Source organism: Gigantopelta aegis, chromosome 2 (assembly GCF_016097555.1).
Source record: "Gigantopelta aegis isolate Gae_Host chromosome 2, Gae_host_genome, whole genome shotgun sequence".
Classification (NCBI taxonomy): Eukaryota; Metazoa; Mollusca; class Gastropoda; order Neomphalida; family Peltospiridae; genus Gigantopelta; species Gigantopelta aegis.
The window spans coordinates 32,865,157-32,885,226 of record NC_054700.1 but is presented as its reverse complement, the minus strand read 5'-3'; the positions used below and the strand labels follow the sequence as shown (position 1 = coordinate 32,885,226).

Below are 20,070 nucleotides of genomic sequence, written 5' to 3'. Positions count from 1 at the left end.
AAATGTAGCGATCGAGTTTCAAGAAACGTTTTGCTCATGAGAAAAATGTTACGGATTTCCTCTAAGACTACATGTTAGAATTACAAAATGTTTGACATCCAATAACCGATGATTAATACATTAATTTGCTCTAGTGGTGTCGTTAAACAAAACAAACTTTAAAAAAAAAATCTTAAATGTAAATCATAATTAATAATTTCGCATGTAATTTTGTATTATGGTATTTAATTTATTTGGAATGTCGTCTTTCGCGTTCGTTTTTATTAAATATTCGAAATTATACAAATCTTTGCCACATGATTTCCGGTTTTCTCATTTATCTTACTTCCGTTTTATCACCGAACTTCGATAATCATCATAATGTCACTGTCAGGGAACGGCCTACAGTTGTCGTCTAGTTATGCCAATGACAAACCACCATCTTCCACAGGCAGTGGAGATGCGGAACTGGCCAACGATCCTGCCAGTAGTGGTTTTTTCACAACAGATTTTAAGAGGTTCGTTCCTTGTGGTGCAGACGGCATCCTGCCATCTGTTCTCAATCTCAGTTCTGTCAGTTTCAGTCACAGTCACTGAGTCAGGCTGTCACAGTTTGTGACAGTGACAGTGACAGTGTCACCGACCGACATCGACTGGCGTTAAAAACTGGTCCATAATTGCAGGTATCAGGGATGATCCAGGGAGAACATACACAATGTAGACCCCTTCATGAAAACAAGTGGCACTGAAAATTCCCAATTTGATATGTAAATACAGCCCGGTTTAAACTGTTAGTGTTATCCACCAAATCATCAAATCATTTGACACCATTATGCAATTTAAAGCTGAAATTGGCAAGATATCCAGGCATCATTTATTTTCGATACGACAAGCAAAAATTAAAATATAATATAAACAAAACTTTGCAGGGGTGCAGAAAGTATTCACCCACTCGTCAAATGCAAGTAAAAATTCTGACGGACGAGTTAAAACTTACAACTACCAGTCTGGCAGGCGATCTGGGGGTTTTTGTGACCAAATTTTATTTATTTATTTTATTATTATTATTTTATTTTTTGCATTGAATCCGCGACTCCACATCAGCCATGCCAGAATTCCACACCACTCAAACAAACGGTTCAGAATTATGAGGGAATACACAATGATACATGTACCGGATTGCCAATAGGCCACTTCGGAGTTCCGAACTGCACAAGTGCAATATTCCTTAAACAGGTTATAACAAAAACGGAACCGTGCCAAAACGGCCTCAAATGAAAACCGAACCAAATTGAACAAAGTAGAAGCTAGTTTTGGCTCAAACGGCACTAAAATCTATGGCTTAAAAGGAAGCAAAAAATTAAATATATGGCTAAACCGGCATTACAAAGTTACAAACATTTGTTGTTTACATTATTCAACATTTAATAATAGATGTTCGGAACAAACATTTTCCGTTTTTAACATCCCCAACACTGTTTTTGCAAATTGATACAATGAAATGCCGTTATAGCTAAAAACAACAACAAACCTACAAAAACAAACGCACACAAAAATAAACTCACAAAAATAAAATAAATAAATAACAGCAAACAAAAATGGTTCCGTTTTGATTTAGCCTAATTCCTAGGAAACGGAGCCGATCAAAGATTAATAGTTCCTACAAATGATTTGTTTATGTTGAAAATATGTTACCAATGTGTTTTGAATAGATTTTTCTGTTAAAGACTTGCGAGATGTCACTTGAATTTTGTAACTCTATATGAAAGAAAATTAATGTGAAAGACCTCATTTTGACTAATATGTGTGTGTTTTTTGTTCAGAGGGTTAATTTAGTAAAATAGTTGGACATAAATTGAGCCCCTGAAGTGGGCGAAAATGCTGGGTGGGGGGGTTCGGGGACATACTGTTATAAAGATATTGTTAAAAAATAATAATTAATATATTGTTCTATAGGCTGGCGGACTAGTAGACATTCTGGCAGGCTAGTAAATGTTAGTTGGTTCTGGTCCGTCGGGCTAGTTAAATATTTTCCATTTCTGCACCCCTGCTTTGTAAATACAATAATACTTTACTTACCTCAAGTCACATTAGTTTATTATGAAAAACAGTGATAAAATCCCATAAACATATGTTTTCTTAAAAAAAACAAAAAAACAAGATGCTAAGTCGTACAGGTGTTTATGCTATATTTTGACAAACGTCATACATTTTCGATAGTTTCATTGGAAGTCTATTTTGTGCTTATTATGGTAATATAGGATCTACACTCTGTGCAGTAATTTTTACCACAAATTCTTCTTTTCAAAATAAAATCATAAAATAATTGAAATTTGTAAGAATAATTTTCAGAACAATAAAGAGAACTATCAGGGTTTCTGCCAGAGGGTAAAATGGATATTGCGCCATATACCCAAATTGTTTTGCCAATTGTTTTTTTTAAAGTTAACCTTTTGCAGGGCTTCTAGTTTATGGTAGCTCCACTCCCATGGCTAGTGATATTCAGTGTTGGGCTAGTAAATAACTACTATTGCCATGCCCAACGGCTAGTGAAAACAGTTGTTAAATGCTGCATTGAAGTTTCTTTTGTAAATATGAATATCCTGCATCCACCCCCACCCCCCAATCTTAGTGTTTTTAATATCCATCTCCATCTTTAGGTAACATATCCAATTAATTACTATAATTGTATTAAGTGAAGTAGGGCTAGTGAATTTTTAATTGTGGCTAGTAAATGTTTTCAATCACTGATCCCATGGCTAGTGGATTTTACAAAAATTCTAGAAGCCATGCCTTTTGACAAAATTAATTATTACTTTTATCATTACTGTATGATTTTCTTAACCCTAACCCAAAACTTAACCCTTTTCTTTCTGTGAGAGGGCCTCCATACCCCCTGTTGACTGTGGTTGCATTTAATTCCATCTAGCACCATACCCCAAAATTTCTTTCTGGCAGAAATACTGACTATATATTTTCATAAAACCTAAGTATTCTAACTCCACCAAACCACCTTGGTTTGTACTAGATGTAAATGTACATGCAAACAGGCCCCCATCAGAAATTACTGAAAAGAACTTTGCTGTGAATGACCTACAAATGAGATTTATTTACATTTTGCATAATTTTGCTAGTAATTTGGTAGGGCCTACATATAAAGTTAAAGTTTGTTTTGTTTAATGACACCACTAGAGCACATTGATTTATAAATTGGATGTCAAACATTTGGTAATTCTGATATATAGTCTTAGGAAACCTGCTATATTTTTCCATTAGTAGCAGTGGATTTTTTTTTTGCACCGAACCACAGACAGGATAGCACATATCACAGCCTTTGATATGCCAGTTGTGGTGCACTGGCTGGAACCCAGTGGAGATATTAATATGTTGCTATGTCAACAATTGTTTTTTTGACCACACTTCAATCAACTATTTGAAAAATGAATCTCCCCCCCCAAACCCCCCCCCCAAAAAAAAAAACCCAACAAAAACCCTAAAACAAAACCAACCAGAAAGCAAAAACCCTGACTTTGTGTATTCATTGCAGCTGTTTAGTCTAGTATAATTACATGCAAATGTAAAAAGTTCATTTAAAGTAAATAATAATTTTGTTTCTATGCAGACATGAGGATCTGAAGACCATGTTGGATAGCAACAAGGACAATCTGAAACTGGAGGCCATGAAGAGGATTGTCGGGGTAGGTTAATGCTGTAGTGTAATATACTTGTTATTACATATGTGTGTTGATGTTTTGGGGTGTTCGTATACAATATCTATTGCACATTTTCAGTAGTGGTAGCCAGATTGATGGCAGGGTGTTGCAATAACTGTAAGACATCATAATGTAAATATCTAAAGAAATACTGAGGTGTTGTTAAACAAATGAAGAGTTCAGGCGCAAAACGTGATATATCAATTTTTCATTTTCAATAAAAATGGGTTTTTTAATTGGCGTATATCACGTTTTGATAAAAAAACCCTGGATTTACCCAATACAATTTCATAAGGATCAATGACATTTTGCAGCAAATCAGCAGGCCTACAATAATGGCTTTAACTAAAACAAGAAAGAAAATGGTTTATATTGCGTTTTGCGCCTGAACTCTTCAAATATTCCTTTTCTTATTGTCTGTAGATGGTGGCAAAAGGAAAAGATGCATCAGACCTGTTTCCCGCTGTCGTGAAAAATGTTGTGTCCAAGAATTTGGAGGTAAACAAACTAAATAAATTTTTTTTTAACTTATGTGTAGAAAAGAGAGATTTTTCTATCCTAATCACTGATTACTTCAGTAATCTACTGATCAGTACATTTTAAAGATACTTGTTTTGTTTACTTTACAATAATATTATAAAGTTACAAAATACATAAACACTTCCATCACTTTATGTTATAAACATTGTGTGCCATTTCTAAGTATAAAGCATTTTCTTTGTCTTCAAGATGAAATATAATGCTTGTTTTAATAATGTGTATTAAAAATGTGCATTTGTGATTATGTTATAAACATTGTGTGCCATTTCTAAGTATAAAGCATTTTCTTTGTCTTCAAGATGAAATATAATGCTTGTTTTAATAATGTGTATTAAAAATGTGCATTTGTGATTATGTTATAAACATTGTGTGCCATTTGTAAGTATAAAGCATTTTCTTTGTCTTCAAGATGAAATATAATGCTTGTTTTAATAATGTGTATTAAAAATGTGCATTTGTGATTATGTTATAAACATTGTGTGCCATTTGTAAGTATAAAGCATTTTCTTTGTCTTCAAGATGAAATATAATGCTTGTTTTAATAATGTGTATTAAAAATGTGCATTTGTGATTATGTTATAAACATTGTGTGCCATTTCTAAGTATAAAGCATTTTCTTTGTCTTCAAGATGAAATATAATGCTTGTTTTAATAATGTGTATTAAAAATGTGCATTTGTGATTATGTTATAAACATTGTGTGCCATTTCTAAGTATAAAGCATTTTCTTTGTCTTCAAGATGAAATATAATGCTTGTTTTAATAATGTGTATTAAAAATGTGCATTTGTGATTATGTTATAAACATTGTGTGCCATTTCTAAGTATAAAGCATTTTCTTTGTCTTCAAGATGAAATATAATGCTTGTTTTAATAATGTGTATTAAAAATGTGCATTTGTGATTATGTTATAAACATTGTGTGCCATTTCTAAGTATAAAGCATTTTCTTTGTCTTCAAGATGAAATATAATGCTTGTTTTAATAATGTGTATTAAAAATGTGCATTTGTGATTATGTTATAAACATTGTGTGCCATTTCTAAGTATAAAGCATTTTCTTTGTCTTCAAGATGAAATATAATGCTTGTTTTAATAATGTGTATTAAAAATGTGCATTTGTGATTATGTTATAAACATTGTGTGCCATTTCTAAGTATAAAGCATTTTCTTTGTCTTCAAGATGAAATATAATGCTTGTTTTAATAATGTGTATTAAAAATGTGCATTTGTGATTATGTTATAAACATTGTGTGCCATTTGTAAGTATAAAGCATTTTCTTTGTCTTCAAGATGAAATATAATGCTTGTTTTAATAATGTGTATTAAAAATGTGCATTTGTGATTATCTTGGTGACAATTTTATTACTGAATAGCAGAGCAATAACTAGCAAGCGGTGTGTGTGTGTGTGTGGGTGTGGGTGCAATGATATAGTGCCCACTCCAAAAATAGCAAAAGATCCTTTTTCTTAAACTGGAGAAGACACTATTTCAGTGTCTTGATTTTGTTTGTTACTACAAACACAATTATTTTAAGCTAGGTTTTGCTTTGACTAGTGTGGATATATCAATTGATTTTTGATGTTGGACTGTTTCAGATTAAGAAATTAGTTTACGTCTACCTAACCCGATATGCAGAAGAACAGCAAGATCTTGCATTGTTGTCCATCAGTACATTTCAGCGTGCTCTAAAGGTGAGATTATGCAGTGAAAACATTCTGTTTTCTTTTTTGTATGTAATACTACAAAAGACCCAGCATAACTGTTTATACAAAATATGTCATAGAAAGAAATGTTTTATTTAACGACGCACCCAACACATTTTATTTCCGGTTATATGGTGTCAGACATATGGTTAAGGACCACACAGATTTTGAGAGGAAACCCGCTGTCGCCACTGCATGGGCTACTCTTTCCCTTTAACAGCAAGGGATCTTTTATTTGCGCTTCCCACAGGCAGGATAGCACAAACCATGGCCTTTGTTGAACCAGTTATGGATCACTGGTCGGTGCAAGTGGTTTACCCATTGAGCCTTGCGGAGCACTCACTCAGGGTTTAGAGTCATTATCTGGATTAAAATCCCATGCCTCAACTGGGAACCGACCCCAGTACCTACCAGCCTGTTGACCAATGGCCTAACCATGACACCACAGAGGATGGTCAAAAGTATGTCAAATGAAGCTGGAGAGAAAACAGAACTAACCACATAAATTGCTTATTTGATGTTCTGTGCAAGTTTACATGCCCAGTGGTTGTATCAAAATGGATTAAATCTCCTGATATACACATGTAGCTGATATAAACCAGAGGTATGTGCATGTAATGCTGAATTCGTTTGGTGCTCGTGAACATCATGAATTCACCAGTTCTAAATTGTGAACACTACTTCATCAAGTGGAGAGTGTTCAGGTGAGTTATAGACAATTAGCACTCCAATCTCACACACTCCCAACTCGTAATTACATAAATGATTTGTGTTTATTCCGCCATTTATTTCATAAGTTGTGAAGATTAAGACAGAAAATCCTACCCCAGTTCACAAATTGTGTTCACAGGTTATTTGCCAAACGAACGCTATTCACAACGTGTGAATTGGGAAATAAGATATTTACTTCTTCTAATGCTGTTGCTGTTAAAGGAATAATTTTTGTTATGTTTATTTGTTGCTAAAGAATTGGTATAGACAGGCTCAAAATTCCTTCAGTTGAGCATTTTGCCTCTGGCAGAAACATTTTAAAATTGCCACAGATAACAAATGATTAAGCACGAGCCCTGGCCATCTCGAGAACACTTTTAAATGGAGTCTACAGCTGTTACTTAAACTGTGTTAGTGGATCATGTACCTTTCGTCACATCAAAATGCAGATTTTGTCTCACTTTTACGAAATAAATAGGCGAGGTAATGTGTTTCCAATGATGGTAACGGCATCAATGTTTGCATTAAAGTTTCAAATTTAGATCCATTTTTTACAAACTATAAGTCCTAAAACATTGAAGCTTAGTTTATAGTTGTACGTACATGTATGGATGTTCATCACAGTGTATCAAAAAGATTTATGGTAGGCTAAACATTTAATTCTGCAAAATTCATGTTTTCATAAGCTGTTCCTAGTGCTCTGTAGTGTTTTGTCAATCATTACAAAATAAATAAATATATATATATATATATATTGGCTATAGCCTTTACTGACCAGTGGTTCTCACAGTATAGACTTTAAATGTGAGCCTGAATACACATTTGACTTGTTTTTTTGCAGGACCCGAATCAGCTGATCCGCGCGAGTGCTCTGCGAGTGTTGTCGAGTGTCCGCGTGACGGTGATCGCGCCCATCATGATGTTAGCTATCAAGGAGGCCGTCATGGACATGTCGCCATATGTGAGGAAAACAGCGGCGCACGGCATTCCTAAACTGTACAGGTGGGATGTGATTTTTAAACTTTAAAAAAAATCTGATTTCACTGTTTCATATATAGCATAATTTTCACAAAACGTTGGCTTTGTTTAATGACACCACATGAGCATGTTGATTTATTCATCTTAGACCATTATTAATGACAATGGATTTTTTATATACACCATCCCACAGTCTTTGATATACCACTTGTGGTGCACTGGCTGGAATAAGAAATAATCCAATGGGCCCACCGATGGGGATTGATCCTAAACCGACTGTGCATCAAGTGAGCACATCCCCGCTGGGCGACGTCCCGCTTCCTAATATTCACAATAAACTGACATTAATAAAAGATTATTGTTAAATTTCTTTTACAGTCTAGATCCAGAAACTAAAGATCAGTTGATGGAAGTTATTGAAAGACTCTTGACTGACAAAACAACGGTAATGTCAATTTCATAATAGGAACCATGTCTTCTTTGAGATGAATTAATTTGTATTCATTAATGTCTGTTTAATTTGAACAATAATGTTTGAACTCATTGGGGTTTGTGAACAAAAATATAATATGCCTACATAAAAAATTATCTGTTTGAAACATAAATAATTTCCTTTGTCCAATTCAGGGAAAATAATGATACAATGTAATAAGATATGTTCAACAATTTTATCCAAAATATTCCCCTTTTTTTTCAGTTCTGTCAGTGGTAGCCACCCATATTTTTAACAATTTAATTGATGTTAATCAGAGTTTTTCAGCTTGTGGCTAAAAGTGCAGTTCAAACATTTGAAGTAAAATATTTGTAATTATTAATAAATATATTGAATAATTTATAAAATTGAATAGAATATTTAAAAAATGTTATCCATTTTGGTATCTTTCAGCTTATAGTTGGGAGTGTAATTCAGGCATATATGAAGAACAATATATTGAATACAATATTTAAAAATGTAATCCACAGTAATAACTAATGTTGTTTTTTTCAGCTTGTGGCTGGGAGTGCAATTCAGGCATTTGAGGAGGTTTGTCCTGAGAGGATCGACCTGATCCACAAGAACTATCGCAAACTGGTGAACCTGTTGGTGGACGTGGAGGAATGGGGACAGGTGGTCATCATCAACATGCTGACACGCTACTGTCGCACGCAGTTCGTCAACCCAAACTTAGAAGTGAGTCAGTGCAGGGTTTAGTGAACATCTTATTCTTGTGATGTCTGTGTTATGTAGCATTTTCTGTGTAATATGTGGGGGTGTGTGTGTAGTCCAGTGGTAAAGCACTCACTTGATGCGTGGTTGGTCTAGGATCGATCACCATCTGTGGGTCCATTGGGCTATTTCTTGTTCCAGCCAGGGCACCACAACTAGTATATAAAAAAGTATCCAATAGCCGATGATTATTAAATGAATGTGCTTTAGTGGTGTTGATAAACAAAACAAACTCTTAACTTTAACTGAATAATATGTTGTCATGTAGTCCAGATTCGCTGTTTAAGAGTGATTAACACTGACTCCCCATCATTCCCCTGAGACTATGTCATGTCGTGTCATAGGGTTTTACGTGCACATTCAGAACAAGCTGTTGTAGCACACACCTGTCGTGGGCACAAGAGCCGGCCTTGGCCGGCTCCTCTGTCCATGACAGGAAAGGTGGGGGGAGGGGAGAGGAGGGACTGCCTGCACTGGCAGGTGCAAGGGAGCACCAGCAGCCCGATCAAATCGGTAGCAGGTGGGTGGGGGTGGTGGTGGTGCTATGGAATTTGAATGGAGCAGTTAAATGCCAAAGAGAAAAGGGTGCGCAATTTTGATTGAGGGAATTTGGCGCAATTTTGAACGGTCGGTCGAAAGGTAAATGGCCGAGCTAATATAGGTTTTGATATTAGTGAATCGATAGTAGCTCGTTAATTTTAGACTTTTACGATGCTGTGGTGTCTCGCCCTGAGACTAGTTCAGTCAGAGTAATTTATAGCTCCCCTTAGCTTTTCAATTAATATAGTATGAATATATTTTAAATGGCGTCCCACAATCTTAGTTAGGGAAGCAATTAATCACCTCAATTCTTGTCACGACAAGGTCTTGAGAATGCATATTTTGGATAATCAAAACTTTTTGTCACATGTATAAATGTTGTAAAATAAAAAAATAAAAAACACTGACAAAGTGCAATAAACCCATTGTGCATGATATGCCATACACTTGAATATTCCATTACATGATTTATGTATTATCATTCATTGAAAATAGTGTATGTTATAAGTGTCTTCTTGTGGGTATGTCTGTCTGTCAATCTGACTATCTGTCTGTGTCTGTCTTTCTGTCTTCCTTTCTATTTGTGTGTCTCTGTCTGTGTCTTGTCTGTATAGCTGTATTGTTTGTCCATTTGGTGATCTATCTGTAAAGTTATTAAATTTTTCAGGAGGAAGCTGAAGAGGCTGATCGGCCGTTTTATGACGACTCTGAGAAATCATCTGAGGAAGAAGATGACGAGAAAGCCAGCAGCAAGTTGAAGAAGAAAGTTTACATCATGGACAGTGATCATCGACTGCTACTACGTCAGGCCAAACCACTGCTGAACAGTCGTAATGCTGCGGTGAGATAATATATCAGGTTTCTTATATGCCAATGAAATATCTGTCTGTATATAAATTGTATATACAGTCATCTCCACTTATTTGCACATCGGTTTATAGCATAATCCGGTTAATCGACTATTTTTACCCAACACGGAACCATTTACCCTTATAACACTACAAAACATCTGGTTAATTGCACAGACTACAGGCTATATATCGGTTATTTGCACATATAAATAATGATTATTTTTTTTTTGTGCTAAATTAATGTCACAAATCACTGAGAAAGTCTATCAAACTTTGGCAAAAAAACTCAAATAAATCACCGATTAATCTGTTTTGTTTGAGCTCACTGCGTGGTAAGCTGACTGTAATCGGTGTTTATAGAGTCGACGTGTGGCATGCAAATGAGATGGTGTGCAGGTTACTACTGGTGAATCACAATACCCGACTACAAGATTTAAGAATGACATAATTAAATTGAATAAACCTAACACCTAATGTTTTGTTTGCAATATATTGCTGTTAATCAGAGGCCATCTCAATAACATGTAACTCTCCGACTATTATTTTTAGAAGTACCGCCTGTGCGCTTGTATGCATGCGCACTCAACTATTGAGGCTCTATTCGATTGACGTGTTCAGGGCAATCATTGTTCTGTATCAATTACGTTATGTTGAGAAGCCTTGTTAGTAATTAAAAGATTACAGATCAATCGTCCTAGGTGGTTATGTTTTTAATAAATGTGACTGAGAAAGGGTTGTTGTTCACTTATTCATTAGATGCAGTGTACGCTATAGCTGTTAAATGCAAAAGAAACAATTTATCACTTGCTTCCCGGAAAATGTAGCGGAAAAAAAATGACTGGTGGGGGAGGTCATCAAAAAACAAACCAAAGACCGTTATATATGGATCGTCCCTAAGTTTCTGCTATATTGTTAGACACCAATCAGTCGGACCGCACCATAAAGGTCAGTCAGTTGTGTTAGACCGGTCATGCATGCAATGCAGACTGCTGGAACTGATAACGACTCAATAGCCGAGCTTAACTTTAATTGTTTAACAATAGCACAGTCATTATTTCGGGATCACAAATAATACCAAAGCTTGCCATATCTTTTGGGATGGAAAGAACACCATACCAGCAAATTCATACAAGTTCACGTAATTCTATTTGGTCAATCAACAGCCCGGTAATTCCGGAAACTGACGTCATTTTGTAAACACGTGCACCGATGAAACGTGAACTTTTTGATGGTTCTGTTGTTTCAAGTTTATCTCATTAACTACATGGCTAATACACTTTGTTTACACTAGTGGATGGTCAGTGTTTTTTTTTTAATGCACAAAGTTTGTGTTTTTAGAAAACGACGCCCAGTGACGGACGTTGTTGGGTTGTTTTTATAAAATGATTTCTGGTCTGACAGATTAAAACAAAAACGTCATCGATAGATATATTTTTTTACATTTATATATATCCAACTGCATGTGACATGTGTTAACTGTAATAGTTCCGGTATGAAGTACCGCATTATGCTAGACTGTCTCCCATGCCACTTTGTAGTTGGATGGCTGTTACAAAGTGAAAGTCGGTACTCCATCGGTTAATCGACTAACTCGGTTAATTGCACAAAATCGAGCAGCACCGAGGGTATGCAAATAAGCGGGTTTGACTATCTTTATTAATTGAACAGTGTTATATGTCAAAATTACCAATGTTTGTCATCCAATAGCCGATGATTAGTAAATCAATGGGCTCTAGTGGTATTGTTAACAAAACAAAACTTTTTTCAGCATTACAGTGTTAAATTTCAGTGAGTAGACTGACTATGTTTGTTTTCAGGTTGTGATGGCAGTTGCCCAACTGTATTATCACTGTGCTCCCAAAGCTGAAGTGGGTGTTGTGTCCAAGTCTCTGATACGTCTCCTTAGAAACCACAAGTGAGCTCATATTTGTTTCTTTATTTTTAATGATTGCTATGAACATATTGTAACTAATTCAGTAATTCTACACTTAATTGACAAATCTAAACCACATTGAATATGGTGGTGTAGTTGCATTAATTTATGTTTGTCTATAAAAGAAATTGTCAAGTCTTTTACAGCCTTGTTCCATTGTACCTTTTACAGACCTAACTGTATAGTTGAAATATAATTATAATTGTAGTAGTTTTCAAAGATGTTTTTTTCTAAAAGAATACCCCCTAATTGTTGGGTCTTAAAGCAGTTGATTAGCATTAGAAAACAATTTGGTAAAAATATATATTTAATGCAACTGTACATGTGTGAAAATAAAAATAAACTTACAACCTACAGATTGACTATCCTCAGAAACGTTTATGCATAATATATTTTAAATTATTTAAAATGCATCTTCTGAAACATCTTTGTTTCAGAGAAATACAGTATGTGGTTCTCAGTAACATTGCAACCATGACGATCAGACGAAAGGTATTTATAGATTTTGATTTGAAATATCATTACGTTTAATGTTTTCTGAAACTATTTCAGACCTCACCGTGACCAGACATTGAGAGGAGTGATTCAATGCTCCCCATACTTAGATTTTTGGGAGCCGTTTAAGACACTATCATATTGGCACCATATAACTTCACATACTAAGTGGAGCTAAAAATCACTCTCCTTGAACTGGTCTCAGGGGAGTGATGGCGAGTGGAAGTGATGGCTCACCTTAAACTGATGAGGTCTGCTATTTATTACTTTTAACATTAAAAACAAAAAATACTTGTTGCATGTTGAAGAATTAGTCTGTTAATAAATAAATTTGTGTAAATAGTGAAAGATAATGCAAAAAAAAAACCCCCACCAACATTTCCATGTTTATATGCAACTAGGAAAAAGTCAAATAATACAACAGGTCCAAGAATGATTGCTTAATGATAAACGTTCTTTGTATTGTGATATTTAACAATTATTCCTTGCAGACAGAAGAAATTAGTTTTCAGATAGAGTATACAAAGCTAGAGTAATGTATCATTTAATCTCGTTCAACTATTATTGGAATTAAATGCATTGTGCTTTGAAATTGATGTAATTTGACTCTTTTCTTTTTTTCAGGGAATGTTTGAGCCACATTTAAAAAGTTTTTACGTGCGATCAAGCGATGCTCTGCACATCAAACTCCTCAAGGTTCGGTACATGTATTTAATCATATCTGTTGTTAAGTAGAGAAAGTAAAGGGAATGATGGGAATGGGGAGAGAGAGAGAGATTGAGAAAGACAGAGAAAGAGACAGAGAGGGGGTGATGGAGAGAGAGATTGAGGGAGATATATGGAACTAGTTGTATTCAGGATCTGTGCATTTTTCATTGTGTTCAATCTCAAGTTTCCTTTTAAGCCTGTTATGGGCCAATGATTAAAATATGTAAGTTTGATGTACATTTTAATCTAACTTCAGTATCAGGCTGTGGATCTGTGAAATCCTAAGATGTTATAAAACTTTAATGAAATTTGTAAACTTTTGTTGGATTCAGTATTAGATGACCAAATTGATTGTAATGGAAATTAAATTTTATATGATTCAAAATTTGTTCTTTATTATCTAGCATTAAGATAAATGTCAAACCTTATGATATTGGTGGTCTTTAACAAAAATTGTTATGTGGTTTATTAATTTTCTTTCCATCTCTGTTTTTAGCTGGAGATTTTGACAAACCTTGCTACAGAAACGAATATATCAACAGTACTCCGTGAACTGCAGGTAGTAGTCTCAACAATAATGTGAGCTGTTAGTTAGAAAACATACTAGTTGACATGATTTTAAAAACTGAGCAGTTGTAGCTCAGAATATTACAGAGTTCTGGAAATCCTGGAAATTCATGGAATTTTCAAATGTCATTTTCCAGTAAAAAGAAAATTTGTTGATAATATATTTTTCCCAATTTAAAGTAACACAAAAAGAGATTCATTGTTCACATCAGAAACATAGTAATATTGTTAGATTATGTTGAGGATTGCAGAAATGTTTTAAAAATCCTCGAAAAGGTCTTGTAAATGCCTTTAAAAAATAATAGAAAGTTATGGTATTCAGTTGATAGCGAAGTGTATGAACACTATTTTAATATTTGGTGCTCATTGATTAATATTATTCCAAATATTGTAATAACAACAGAGCAGTTTGAAAAAGAAACAATATTGATGTGGAATGTTGCTTGCATTAGTCAAGAACATACACAGTATAATGTAATGGTTTTGGTGTTTCAGTAAAAAAGACTAAATTGAATGTGTAATTTAAATATGTCAGGAAATAGTTTACATGTTTATATGACAGCAGGCCCCTGAGAATTGAAATTCTGCAGAACGATTTTAATAGGATGTCCTTTAAAAATACAGTGCCACATACACGTACATGTTAGCTGTTTTTTCATTTATTTTACTTTTTAACTATCAACTTTAAGACTGTAATTGTTGTGTTATTTAATTTTCATTAATTTTTGTTTGAAATGACATACTGTATACCGGGTACTCTCAAATAATTATTAAGGTGCTGAATTGTTATCTGTATTACTTTTAGACGTATGTCTTGAGTCCTGATAAAGAGTTTGCTGCAGCTACGATCCAGGCAATTGGGCGATGTGCAAGTAATATCTCGGAAATCACTGACGCCTGCTTGAACGGTTTGGTACATCTCATGTCAAACAGAGATGGTGAGTACAGTATTCTTGTAATCTCACAAATCATTTTCTTACACACCCATCGGTGAGAAGACCATGCATTATTTTCGATAACACATGGGTTGTTAACACACGTACGTGTATTAACAATTTTAAGACATACGACTGGCTGCTCCTAGGTAATGACCAGGTCGCTAGTGCCATGCAGCCAATGAAAATCAACACGGTGGAAGTATATTACTCTGTGACGTATAGTTATCCTGACAATCATGTGTCTGTGACATGTAAGTTAGCTATAAGTGCAATGGCTGTATATAACTTTTAGTTGAAAAAGATGTTAAAATTTGCTTAAAACCTGGTTTTTGAGGATATGTAAGAAATAGAATAATATATTCATGTCTGTTAGATACCATTTATCTTACAACTTGTTTAAAAACTTATCAAACTCGCTTTTGCGAGATAAATGGTATCTTACGGCTACTAGTGTATTATTCTCTATGTCACACATAGCTGTTATACTGTTTAAATAAGGGAACATATAAATAATAACAACAAATATTGACCATCCAAAACCTGCAGCCACATTATCAAGACATTAACTGTGTTACTGCCAGTCAATCCCACATGATTGACATTCGATCCCACATTACAACTCTGTATTTTATACAGGTATGACAACTCTTGTAAAGAATTAAATTTAGTCTCCAGTTCACATGTTCCCTTATTTATTTCACACAATATATTTACTCTGGTGTAAATGAAAGACCACTGACATGTGAAATGCTACTGATGGACTCTGGAAAACAGAAATGGAGATCTTTAAATAAAATTACATCAGGGACTTTCAGAAAACCTTTTATAAATATGTTTCTAAATATGATTATTTAAAGTAGAGTGCAGTATCATAATTGTATGATTGATGTCAAATGCTTAGAACTATTTTGTGTTATTTAGTCATACCCTTTCTTAGGTTATCACTTTGACCTGATTAATACTTGATGTCATGCCATTTACAACTTTGATCAAATGAAATGAATTGTTTTTTATACCCATAATAGCTTTAAAAAAAAAAAAAAAAAAAAAAAAAAAAAAAAAAAAAAAAAATAATATATATATATATATATATATTAAAATATATATATAGGTTTAAAAAGGTCAAAACCAATAAGTACTTTTGTTGATTTTCTTAGCATGACTTACACTAACATTAGCGAACATTAACAGACATTCTCCTGTTTGTTTTCTATTACAGAAAGTGTAGTTGCCGAAAGTGTGGTGGTCATAAAAAAACTACTGCAGATGCGGGTAAGAATATTTACAAATTTAAACAAACACTAAGATCTAATCTTTAACATTCATATAATTACTTTGATTTTTGATTTTTTTAATTGTAGATGAAAAATATTATATTAAAACTGCTTGTGAGGTTAAAACATGACAAAACAGTTATGTTAGAAATTTGGCATAATTATATAGTTCAGAAATTATTTCTGACAGACAATATGCAATGCAGTAAAATCTTTCATTAGGTGTTTGATTTATTATATAATATACTGTTGATCAAAAGATCTCGCCAAATTATTATAATTTTGAAATATAACATTTCCATCAAAATGTGTTTTGTGTCGTTTTTTACTATTTCAGAAACTGAATGATAGTTTCTTTTGATCATCATTTTATATTTTATATTTAAAAAAAAAAATTGATGAAGTTATTTAAACTTTGCATGATAGCATTGTTATCTTGTGATAAACCAAAATGATATTAACAAACCTTCACAACACGATCCCTATTTTAGACCATTTCCAACAGGAAAAACATTTTAGCATTTACTTCAACACATATCTTTGCTCCAAATGACTCATAAACAATTCCATCAATAGTAGTAATTTATCAGTTCTTTTCAAATATTAAAATGTAGTTAAAAATAGTTTGCTCTATTTAACGCTATAGCATAGAAATGAACAGTTTTGACTAACAAGTCTGTTTAATTATAGTATCTGTTCTGTACATTAATAACATCTCTTTATCTTCTACAAATGACTGAGCTTATAGTTGACTTTTCCCCATTTTAGCCACGCTCCCGAGTAAAACGAAAAAAAGATGTAAGATGTAGTCTGTGGTGTCGGACATTTGGTGCTGGTAGCATGTAATAGTTTTAGTCCTGTTTAACAACGAGGTCTGTGGTTGTTACAACTCATACCATAATGTTTCTAACAACTAAATCTGTTCTTCTAGTATTGATGATGATTATTAATCGCCGGCTGGTCCAACCGGAGGGGACTATAAGTTTCGTCTCCGTCCTTACGTCTGTCAGTCTTTCTATTTGTCGGTCTGTCGGTCTGTCCCACATATAGTTTTCCAGACTTTTTTTCACAATGCCTCAAAATATCGAGCTGAAATTTTGTATCTAGCTTTACCATGTACTGTTCCAGATCAAGTTTGACTTCTGTAATCATTATAGTGATTTACCCATTTTTGACAGTTATGGCCCTTGAACTTGGGAGATATGAACATTTGTTTTCCAGAAACGTTTTCACAATACCTCAAGATATTGAGCTGAATTTTTTTTATAAAGCTTTATCATGTATTGTCACAGATTAAGTTTGACTTCCATGGCATTTTGCCCACTTTTGGCCCTAGAACTTAGGAGATACGTAAATTTGTTGGACCCAGTAGGGGACATGTATCTCTTTAGCAATGCTCTTAAAATGCTTGTTTTCATAATGTGACCTATTTCCATGCTTTTATTTACATTCTAATCAACCTTGGCAGAATGAAATGAATGTTTGTTTAACAACACATTTTCACGTTTCAAGTTTTGGCTCTTTGGTATCTGACACACAATTACTTTGACACATGGTTTAGAGGTTACAGAAAAGCATTTATTGCCCATGTGGGCAGAGACAAGTTGGCAAAGAAAGGTGATATTTCCATGAAAAAGACAACAATTCATTTCTTCCCCTAAATATGTTTTGACGTTATAAATAGTGCTTCACTGTAGACAGTTGATTGTGTGTAAGAATAATTTCCATTGTGCAAGTTATGCCAACAACAAACTTACATCATCAGCGATATGTATGTCACAGCTATGACACAACACTGCCTCTTGTTATCAATGCAAACTTATTTTCAACAACAGTATCGTTCGGAAATCTTCCATAAAATGATAAATATTGAAAATGCGTAATAAATGGAATACCCAACTCGCTACTCTACAATACCATTTATCTTGCACTCGTGAATTGATGTGAATATCAATTCACTCATGCAAGATAAACAGTATTGCCGTCGGTCAAAAATGACATTTGCAGGATCAAATAGACAACAACACCCACAAATCTAAAAAGTCCATATGGTTATGTCCATTGTAAACTGAATCGTTTTTCTACAGAACTAACTGTATATTTGGTATTTCTTGAAAAAAATACTTGACTACAATCTACAGGTAACTGAAGACCCTTGAATCGTCAATTCGCCTGTCCCAGTTGCTAATGATGTCATTAGCTTTCTGGGTGTTATTGTCTATTTGATCCCACAAAAAGAATATAATTAACCAATCACCATACAGAACACACTCGCAGTCAGTTTACAATATTTTTTAATGTCGCCAGATCTTCTATCACTTTCCCAGAGACAGGACTGGATATGGTGCAGCCATAATATATTAGCTATGGGGTGGGGGATGGGTCCATGGAGGGTAATCAGTCTTACATCTATGAACTGTATGACCTCAGAAAAGTACTCTGCTATAGAGTTATATATTATATCCTGTCCCCTAAGGGAGGTAATTTCATTTTAACTTATTTTCATGCTTCAATTAAGGTTCAAGCATGCTGTTCTGGGCATGCACCTCGGCTATCTGAGCTCTCTTTCCAGAACATGGAGTTAGTGGATAGTTGTTAGTGGGAGAGAAGTCAGTGTAGTGGCCACACACCTATCTGATGAGTTGTTAAAATTGTTCTGGGTGGGAGCCAGTCCTGGAAGGTGAACTCATTACTTAACAGCCTTAAGTCCGATGGCTTAACCACTATACCATTAAGATACAGTTTTTGAAAATGTTAATTATTTTGTCACATAGATTTAATATATACATATAATCTAGGAGCACGGTTAAAGATAAAGTTTGTTTTGTTTAACGACACCACTATAGCATGTTGATTTATTAAGCATCGGCTATTGGATGTCAGACATTTGGGTGTGTGTTTTTTTTTTGCCATTAGTAGCAAGAGATCTTTTATATGCACCATCCCACAGGCAGGATAGCACATACATGTACCACAGCCTTTGAGATTCCAATTGTGGTGCACTGGCTGGAACGAGAGATAGCCCAATGGGCCCACCGACGAGGATTGATCCTAGACCAAGCGCACCTTACCACTGAGCTACATCCCAAATCGATGTACTATCTGAACCCATGTTTGTTTAAGTTTTTAATGAATAAAAAATGTCAATTAGCTATTGGTTTATCTGTGATACATATTTTATGATATTTCAAATATAAACAGGAAACGTTTTAAGGATATAATGGAGGGATTTGGTTTTGTTCCAATATGATACAATAGTTCATTTTGAACTCTTAATAACTAAGTTACATTTTGTTAACAATTTAACACTGACTATTGCTTTGGATTTTGGTATGTTAGTTTTGGGCAGTGTTTTGTGTTAATGCTTTTAGTATCTTAACTGCAGGCATTTATGTCAGTTGAGTAAAGTTGTTTTGGGATTCTTTGTTTTGACTTCCAAATTTGTGGTTTTACATGTTACAATTTTATACCTCCCATTCTTACAGATATTTGTCCTTTAGTAATGCAAAACGCAAACACAATTATTACTGTTTTAATACACTTAAATATTTGTTTTCACAATCAGTGTTTATGACCAGGTTTTGGACATTTGTAAAATAGAATGTTACACTTTTAAAACAATTTAGGTGCCCTGTACATGTTTTTATTTTGAGCAATAATAGGGATTTAATACGTTTTACCTGACCTAGCTTCACCACTGCATTTTAAAAGCTACATACCCATATGGTCAAAGTGATATATCCCACAAGAACGCCAAGTAGGTTGTAATGCTTTGACGTCACACGATGGATGTCGTTGATTGGCACACTACAACCTTACAGGAACGCCAACCAAACGAGTTTAGTGATATAAATTAAGATCGATTATGGGTAATAAATAGGATATTAAACTCGCTACCATTTTGAATCATGTTTATGTCCCTCGTGAGATAATT

The 20,070-nt window shown here is 34.2% G+C and overlaps 1 protein-coding gene across 1 annotated transcript in view; it reads left to right on the top strand.

Moving 5' to 3' along the window:
* Positions 1 to 344: 344 nt before the first annotated feature.
* LOC121388294 (AP-3 complex subunit beta-2-like) overlaps positions 345 to 20,070 on the top strand; it is a 35,854-nt gene continuing 16,128 nt past the window's right edge. The window contains exons 1-15 of the mRNA XM_041519580.1: positions 345 to 497; positions 3,602 to 3,677; positions 4,116 to 4,190; positions 5,827 to 5,922; positions 7,487 to 7,647; positions 8,002 to 8,068; positions 8,612 to 8,794; positions 10,038 to 10,211; positions 12,039 to 12,136; positions 12,592 to 12,646; positions 13,274 to 13,345; positions 13,854 to 13,916; positions 14,730 to 14,862; positions 16,082 to 16,134; positions 16,905 to 16,934. Of these exons, the coding sequence (XP_041375514.1) occupies positions 361 to 497; positions 3,602 to 3,677; positions 4,116 to 4,190; positions 5,827 to 5,922; positions 7,487 to 7,647; positions 8,002 to 8,068; positions 8,612 to 8,794; positions 10,038 to 10,211; positions 12,039 to 12,136; positions 12,592 to 12,646; positions 13,274 to 13,345; positions 13,854 to 13,916; positions 14,730 to 14,862; positions 16,082 to 16,134; positions 16,905 to 16,934 (1,473 nt within the window). The 5' untranslated portion in view covers positions 345 to 360. The remainder of the gene's footprint in view (positions 498 to 3,601; positions 3,678 to 4,115; positions 4,191 to 5,826; positions 5,923 to 7,486; positions 7,648 to 8,001; positions 8,069 to 8,611; positions 8,795 to 10,037; positions 10,212 to 12,038; positions 12,137 to 12,591; positions 12,647 to 13,273; positions 13,346 to 13,853; positions 13,917 to 14,729; positions 14,863 to 16,081; positions 16,135 to 16,904; positions 16,935 to 20,070) is intronic.